At 49.3% G+C, this 8746-nt stretch overlaps 1 protein-coding gene across 4 annotated transcripts; it reads right to left on the minus strand.

Annotated features, from left to right (window-relative positions):
* Nucleotides 1-3413: 3413 nt before the first annotated feature.
* Nucleotides 3414-8181, minus strand: LOC146757154 (protein MANBAL-like). 4 transcript variants are annotated; one of them, XM_085523501.1, is made up of 3 exons: nt 6105-6349; nt 4210-4400; nt 3414-3771 (listed from the first exon to the last, which is right to left on the minus strand). In XM_085523501.1, the coding sequence occupies exons 2-3, from the start codon at nt 4357-4359 to the stop codon at nt 3664-3666; spliced, it is 258 nt and encodes an 85-aa protein (XP_085379627.1). In that variant the 5' UTR covers nt 4360-4400; nt 6105-6349; the 3' UTR covers nt 3414-3663. The 4 variants fall into 4 exon arrangements, with proteins under 4 accessions (XP_085379627.1, XP_085379626.1, XP_085379625.1 ...); XM_085523500.1 differs by lacking the exon at nt 6105-6349 and adding an exon at nt 5327-5956; XM_085523499.1 differs by lacking the exon at nt 6105-6349 and having other exon boundaries at nt 4210-4572.
* Nucleotides 8182-8746: the final 565 nt, after the last annotated feature.

The raw sequence follows: 8746 nt of genomic DNA on the forward strand, positions 1-8746 counted from the left end.
CTTCATCTCACCCAAGCTGTTCCTTTGGACTTGTAGGAATGCAATCTGACCGGCGACGGCAGGTGACGGTGTTGTGGTTGTCCGAGCGGCAGTTCTGGCACCACACACCGACAGCTTGGCAATTCCGTCGCAAATGTCCCTTAACGCCGCACCGGAAACATTTAACAGAGGTGCTTGGGCCTGCACTGGTTACCGCAGATGCTTGTAAGGGTGCAAGAGCTGCTGACACTTGATTCTGAGAAGCCTCAGCCTGTGCCTTTAATCCTGCCCCTAGCTCTTTAATAGCCTCAACTATGAAAGCCTGAGCCCCTGTGGGAACTCTCGATAATCTGTGTAACGCCTCCTCTATTGTCCAGTTACTCCTCAAGGTACTTAGAATGCCACGAGCTGTAGCATTACAATTCTGAAGTGCACAATGGCTCATTGCAAAGGGGGGTCGAGGGGGCCGGCTGTAGTGCCATGGTCGATGCAGGCGGCTCGTCTGATACGGACGTGCAGGGAGACGGAGACGGGGCACTCGGCTCCGCAGCCACCGGCAACGCAGGCTCGGCGGCCGGCGGCAACTTTATGGTGGACACAGCAGGGGGCACCGGGCAATCTGACCATTCATTATAATTCTTATTCCTCCCCTGCACAGCACTAGCTTGCTCTGCCGCTTCCTTTTCTGCCAGATATTGCAGCAAATCATTATAAACCACACGCCACCAGTTCCCGCAATTTTTAGCCATTTTCTCCCCATCTATCATTCCCTGAAAAATTGCATCTCCAAATTTACGCCATTCAGCACGATCATGCACTAAATGCAGATTCTGAAATAACCCTTTAGCATACCCATACGCTAATAACTTGGGGAGTTCCTTTTGCAAGTCTGTCCCCTTAACCTGACTCTTTTTTTTCAAAAAGCAAGAAAATACCTGACGCTTTTTTTAAAAAAAGCAAGAAAATGTTTAATAAACCGCTTGCCTTCCCATACCTATTTGTCAGCGCACTGTTGCAGTCTTAAGGACGTTGGCGGCCCGTATCGACTAGGCCCTTCTATAAGGTCACCTAGAGCACCTGCACCTTCTTTTCCTGGCTCATGCTATCCCCGCTGCTTAAGGATCCGAACACCTTCACCGCTGCGATCCTTCCTGGTAGGCCACGTCAAGGGTCACCATTTGTTGTAGAACGGCGGGAGAAAAGCAAACGACCACACCTGTCATTGACATATGATCAGCTATTCTCGTTTATTCCTTGTGTCACGGTTTGAACGAAAAATCCACCTGCGTCCGTGACAGGGGGCCGTGGGCCCCGGAGGGGCCCTAGGCCGAAAGGATAAAGTTAATTAGGAAAAGAAAACAGCGGCAACGATCTAAGGAGGAACACTTATTTACTAAATACTATATCGAAATACCGGATAACACAATAAAATACAAAATAATTGAAAATTGAAAATTGAGCTAACGAATCAAGCAAAATAGGAGAGAGAATGAGTCCCGTAACCGAGAGGCCTACTGTGAATCTAGGCGAACGGCTGAAGGCTCCCACACACTCCCCTGAACGCCAGAACTCGAAAGACCTCAGTCTAGTCTGCGACCGAGTTAATATAGAGTCCAGGTCCCGTGACCTATCGTGTTGCTCTCTGGGAGATGTAGTCTTCTTCTGTAAGTTGCAGATTCAGTAAAATTATTCATGCTTTATATGATGTTATGATGTGGAATACTGATAGCAAAATTACAAAATTATTAAACCATGACACCTTGGCTGCATGTACATTCATAATACGGATAATTAGCTCATACATATTGCAAAAGCGGAGCTCATCATTGGTTCCCAATTACATACCATCCCCAAGTATCTTAACAACTTGTTATCATCCTGAAAGTAACTCCCTTGCTGAGTTCACAAAATCATGGCCAGTTTCTCACCATCACAGGTCATCCTTGCTTGTTGTTCTTGCTGTCCTTGCAGGTGGTATGGCTGTTTGTTTAACTGCACCATGTTTACGACCCTTCTCAGCTAACCAGCTGTAAATAAAACTCTCTACAGGAAATAAAGTCTAGTTATCTGGTAAAGACACGAGGGAACAGTGCCAGTCTCATTGGAGAAAGCGCACACACACAGATTGCCTCCTTTCATTAAATGCATTTGAGTCTAAATATTGCTTTAGCATCTTGGGTTCTAGCAGTCAGAGCTTGCCAACTGGAAAAGGACACACAGAAAATGGCAGAGCAAGATGTGCTAGCTTCAAGCTTCCAACACAGAGCACCAGATAATAGAGGGGCAGACACGCATCTGACAGTATCCTTTAATCAAAGAGTCCTGTTCAATCATCTCTAAAGTCAATGGGCTATTACGGTTCACATCTGTGTGGCTTTCCAAGGAAAGTGAGTTGGCTGCCTTTCCAAAGGCTGTAATCAGTGCACGGGGAGCTGCGAGGCTCTGCAGAAACAGAGCAACAAGCAGCTATTACTCAGGTTTGTAGATTGGTGCTGCTGAGAAGTGAACACTGCTTCCTTCTGCTGTTCGAACCAAGGTAGTCTCCAAAGCCTGAAGCCTCTAAAACGAAGCTCATCTGTACCTGAACCTAAGCATCATTCCTAAGAAATGGAGATTGTCTCTTTTGTTTATTGTCATGTGAATTAATCACATGCACAGGGAATCATGGGGACAGTGCATATACAGAGAAAATAAGAAATAGAGCATACAAACAACCTGAACACAAGTTTGTCAGTTCCATCGCATTAATTGGAGGAATGAGGGCCAGAAACCCCACATCAAACAAAGCGGTCATCATTCCCAAAGAACAAGCACAAGATATACAGTATCTCAACTAAATTCATTGAGGGAAATGATGGGTAGTGATGGCTGCAAAGAGAACAGAGGAGTAACGGAGAATCAGCACCAGCAATTGCAGGCTCTGCCTCACTGTAGACCACATCACTGAGGTCCAATTTTAACTAAAGGGAAGGTGGCATCATAGTCTCCTGTCTCACATGAAAACTTCACCTAAAGCTTCAGCTGTACAACCTCAAAGAGCAAGTGTGGAAGCCAGTACTGGAAACAGCCAGTAAACACAAAACCCTCCGAGTCCAACATGCAGCTGGGCTTCCCAGTACAAACAGCAACAGACAGTGCATCAGAACCCAGAAAAAGCCAAAGGGCTTGAGACAAACTCAAGGCGCAGGGACACCTTTCTTCCTTCCACGCTGCTTTTGTTTCTCTCAGCCCTCACAGAGCAGGGGATGCTCACAGTCCGTCGCCAGCAGTTCCAGATGGGCTGAAAGGCCACCAGTTGGGAACACCAAAACGGAAACATGGGACAAGCAGCTCCATTTCCAGGAGGGATGTGAAGCCAACCAGTTCATGACCCTGCGATTACCAGCCCGAGCCAGGCATGTTTTGAGCAGCTATTGAAAGAGGCAGCACCACTATTCAAATGTTTGTTTCGCTTTTATTTGCAACAAAGAGAAGCTAAATGCATCCAAAATACATTTCAATATGAAATCAAATAGGAGGGATACTGGTAATGACTAAAACTTCCTTAGTTCCTCTCCGCAGTCCACGAAAGGGAAAGCATGGCCAGGCCTGAAAACCAGACCACGCAGTGTGTGTCCTTTGGTGCACCTCTGAGGATGCAATCCAGGCGATTCTGCTGTCCTTTGTGCCTTCCTGCTCAAGCCCTTATCGTTTCTTTTTGCTTTCCTTCTTGGCTTTCTTGCTCAGCTGAGCAGCACTTGCCTTGGGTTTCTTCACTGTCTCCCAAGTCTGAGACTCAAAACCCTCCGAGTCCTGCAAGAAGCAATTGGGAAACAGTCAGGGAGCTTTCTTACAACTGGCTGACAGCTGCTTTGGGAGAAAAAGTCACCTGACCGAGCAGCTTTGGGGGCCAGCACTGGAAACCGCCTTCCTGACCTCAAGGCACATTAGAAACTCCACCTCTGTCTAGTTCCCAAAAATCCCATGCAAACCAGAGCCTAAAGTCCTCTCTAGCAAGGCGGTCCGTGCTGGGAGGGTGGACCCTCTGCCTGGCAGCTCATAGGGCGCAGCAGCAGCTGCAGGATAGGATGAGCTGGCAGCTCAAGGCTGCTGGCGTGCGGAAGGAAGGACAGAACCAAGTGCGGCACTCTCAGCAGTGCTGGGGCACACTGCCGTAGGCAACAGCTACAGACAGTTCCCTCCCAGCCGACTGCCTGAGCATTCCTATCAATCTCACACAGCGCTACTTACTGCCTTTGGGGACTTGGAAACTGGCAGGATGATGGCCAGCACACACAGGAGCTGGAAAAGGGCTCCAAACAAGAGTCCGTAGCGCAGCATGTTCTCCAATATCGTGGGCTCAGGGATCTCAGGTGGTGAGAAATGCAGTTCAACAGCCATAGCACAGACAGCTGCTGCTCCACTGCTCTCACAGAGGCTGCCTGCAGTGAGTGGGGAAAAAGGCATCATTAGTCTAAGGCAATGTGATGGGGTTACTTCCTGCTAGCAAACATTTCCAGGCTGATTAAGAGAGGTGCTGGGAAGATATCCAGGGCCTACTGATGCGAGAACAAAGAGGGACAGCAAACTTGCATTTCAGTTGCCTTTGCCCGCCTGCCTACAAAAAGAGCCCTCAGCCTTCAGTACTGCTGCACTTGCAGGTGGGGGGGAGTGAGGGTGACGGAGCACTGGAACAGGCTGCCCAGGGTGGCAAATGGATTAAATCCTCTGGCAGATGTCCGTACATCCTCTCAGGAGTGGAAGTAGCCCTGGGCTTGCTGAAATCAAGCAAGCCCTCAGAAAAGGGTTGGGAAAAGTACTCTGTAAAGGTGACTGATGTAGTTCTCAAAACCACCTACTGCTGATGTTACCTAAAAGTGGTGATGGCTCACATTCCTCGGGTAAGGAAGTGCAAAACGGTGAGGAGTCAACTGGATGGTTCACACTTCTCAAATAAATAGGATGGCTTACTTAAACACAACAATAAATCAACAAAACATCCAACCACATGGAGATTATTTTTCCATCTCCTGAGAAGAGAGAGTATCTGACAGCACTGCAGCCAAACCAGCCTGTGACGGTCACAGCCACCACCAGCCGATGCTGTGCTGGGAATTTTAACTGAACCGTGAAGGCAACTTATCGAATAGCAGCAGTGCTAAACAGAACAATTAAGGCAATAAACAACCACGTGGTTACAACAGCCTTGTTAAGCAGTTGTTAGAGCACTCCAGGACACCTGCATGATATCAATAAATTCATTCCTCCCTCCCTCTTCAGCCGAGCACGCAGACTGCGCTCACTGCCAGGGGACGCTCTCAGCAGCGCGTGCCCTTTGCAGAAGGCACCTGGGCTGTGCTTTACTGACCTGCTGCTGCTCAGCCGTGTTCTCAACGCGTGCTCCAGTCAGCCCACAGGTTGCCAGCTTCTCATCGTCTGTTCCAGAGCCCAGTGCCGGAGCTGCTGCAGATGCTGAACGTGCTCAGGGCCCGCAGCTGTGTGCTCAAGGCATCTGCAGTTGCCGGGACAGCCTGAACAAAAGCCATGCCAGGGGTTTGCACAACCCCAGCTGAGCCATCAGGCAAGCGCTCAGCAAACAAAAGGTAACGCCATTTCAAGGGTCGCAGGGTCCCCAAAGAGAAGCTGGGGGCTGCCGGGGAGGAGGAGCAGGGCGAGTGCAAATTTCCACTTGGAGGCTTCACATTAAGACACTCCAAAGGAGGCATCGGGGGGTTTAAAGCTTCCGTCAATCCACGCGTGCACAGCTGCAGAGCGAGGCCGTCTCGTGTCTCCCGTGGCCCAGAGGAAGAACTGCAGCCCCAGCTGCGCTGTGTTACAGAGATCCAACCGGGCAGCAGAGCACGCTGACCTCCTCTGCTCCCTTCCTCACTGTCCCAGCTCCCAGCCCGTTCCCGTGCCCCTCGGAGCCCAGCCCGGGCTGCATGAACTGCCGCCCTGGTTGCAGCCCGTCTGGGCCAGCAAACCTGCTGCGCTGAGCGGGAGCTGGAGCCGGGACCAGGGTCCCGCCTGGGGTACGGCAGTGCGGGTTCCGCCCCGTCCGGGGCCGCTCCCCGCTCCTCTCCCGGTGCTGCTGGCAGGGGGCAGGAAGCGTGCGCTCCTCTGCACGAGCCACGAAGGGCACCTACCTTGGGTGCGGAGCAGGCTGCTCCCAGCTCTGGTGCAGGTAGCCGGGCTCCTCGGAGTCGCGTAGAGCAGAGGACGCCGAGTGCCCTGAGCCCGGAGCTGGCCGCAGGACGGCCTTGGTGCACCTCCTGCCACCGCGGTGCTGCCCGGATGGCTTCCAGACAGGCTCTCGCCTCTTCCGCACAGGCTCAGGAAGGCAGGAATTCCCACAACGATCACGCCCAGAGCTCGTTTTCATGGCACATCTGCCCCCGGGGGATGGCGATGGGAAGGGGTGCGGGGGAGGAGGGAGGGAGGAATGGGGGCTGTGTTTTGTTACGCTAATGAAGCATCGCTTTCTGTCGGCTCTCTTTGCTTCCTTCGGTGGGGACATTCGCACACCCTTGTCATCAGGCATCCCTCCCTTGCTGTCCTGGCGTTCCTGTTACTGCTCTCCCCCACGAGTATGTCCCAGCAAGAAGGCAATCTCCGGTACAGCACCAGAGGACATTGTGTGTTGAACAGAACTCTTGCAATGGAACCGAGCTGTGGCTAGGAGCTTTACCCAGAAGCTGCTGTAAGAATACGACTTTCCCCAGATCCTTGTCTAAGGGTCCTAATAAGTCTTCTGTGCAGCGATACCTTGCGGTTCTGTGTGGGTTTGTGGTCCGTATGGCTGGCCATACCTACCCTTGAGTTGCACTGGGCAATGTACCTGGGGGTCACCTCACTGGAAGGAAAGCAGTGTGCAAACTGCATTGGGAAATTGCATTTAGGAAAGCAGGATATTGAGGTTCGTTTTCTGGTGGATATGGGTGCTTCTTACTACCCATAGATGGTTTTGTAACAGTAGTAGATGCTACTGCCCAACGGGAAAAGGTTTCCTTTTTTGGATTAATTAAACATAAGCTAAGAAAACAAGCAGGAATACAGAAATTCTTGTACCTGCCAGGTTACTCTGGCAAGAAATTGAATAAAACTGGAGCTAAGAGTGCAACAATATTGACTGATTAAAAACTGTAACTCTGGCTTTAACACAAACTGGGCAAAACAATGTTGTACCCCCAGGAGTTACAGCAATCTCAAATATGATACACTTAGTGGTGTGGGCATCAGGGCCAAAAATGAAGCCCTAAACAGAAAAAGAGCTTGCCTAGTCAGGGTAAAGCGGTGCCCTTTGAGGCTATGGGACTGTAGGAGGATAAAAGAAATAATAGGTAACTTTTTGGAGTTTGGATTCCAATTTTGATAGCAAGTGCTGTAGTTTGGTACAAGACTTGAGGGCAAGTACTAGAATAGTTGAATGGATACACTCAGTGGTGGCAAATCCGTGCACTTTATTAACCAAGTTAGGGAACGAAAAGATGGAGTTTACCTTCTGGATTTGAGGGATGTCTCTTCTGCCTGGTTTGGCCAAAGGAAGCCTAAGGTTATTTGTCTTTGAATAGGAAAGCCCTGATATGGGGGGAAGAGTCTCAGTTAACCTGGACAGTGTTACCCAGGGTTGTGAGAACAGCTTAATGATGGTCAACTCATGAGCCTGAGATCTGGGATCCTCCATCCTAGGGTGGAACTTTACTGCAGCACGTGGCTGCCACAGCAACAAAAGGACTGTGTACAATAGACTGAGAGTTTGCTGAGTTTCTTGGTTTACAGAAAGCACAAATAACTCAACAGGAAGTGACATATTTGGGAAATGAGATTACAGCTGGACTTTGAACCTTAAGGACTGCCAGGAAAAAAGTCATCTGCCAAACCCCTGAGCTGCAAATTGCCAAGGAAGTGAGTAAGGGATGGCCAGGGTGCCTGAGGGCGGTGGCTGCGCTGGTACTTGTGGGAATACAAGAAAAGCTGTTCAGAGCAGCAGCTGTGGAGCAAGATAAACAGCATGAGAACCAAGGACACCTCTGCAAGGAGAAGAAGGGTCTCACAGCTCTGATTGGATACGTGCCTGCATGGACAGTTGAAAAGGGTTCTGTAGAATGCTCTGTTGACATGTAAAGGTGTTTGGGAAAGTTGTAAGGGCGGACGGGAAAGTTAGAAAATAACAACTTGTGAAGGTCTATAAGGGATGTGAGAACTTGTAATAAACGATTTGGATCGTTCACATCTGAGTCCGTGCCTCAAACGCTGCAAACGTGGTGGTGATAGGTTGATGGTTGGACTTGTTCTTAGAGGCATTTCCAACCGTAATGATTTTTTTATTCTATGAGGGTTAAGGACTCCAGGACAGTATCAGTGAATACTTCATTCATGGCTTGAAAGCTGAAGCTTGAAGCTGCTGAGGTTGAATGAGGAAGAGTATGTCCTTTGATGTGGTTGAAAACTGATCTTGAACAGACTTTCTCAACAGGATACTCTTTGGTTGGGACAAATACAGAGGAGTGTATTTGTGATTTTTCTTGCGCAGGGTCAGTGATCACTGTCTGCACAACAGTTTTAGGAAACAAGAAAAGAGAAACAAAAAAAACTGCACGGGACCTAAGTAAAATGAATTCTTAATGACTGACTGTGCTAGTGAAACATATTGAGTAGCTTGAAGCTTAAGACAAAGGAGTTAATTGCTTTGTTGTATGTGACTATATGAAGGGTTGCTGTAAAGAAGAATAGTAAACTTGTTATATGGCAAACAGGCTATGAACTAATGGTTGTATCAGTTAGGAAG

Source organism: Coturnix japonica, chromosome 24, assembly GCF_054131305.1.
Source record: "Coturnix japonica strain WE chromosome 24, WE-NBRP24, whole genome shotgun sequence".
Lineage (NCBI taxonomy): Eukaryota > Metazoa > Chordata > Aves > Galliformes > Phasianidae > Coturnix > Coturnix japonica.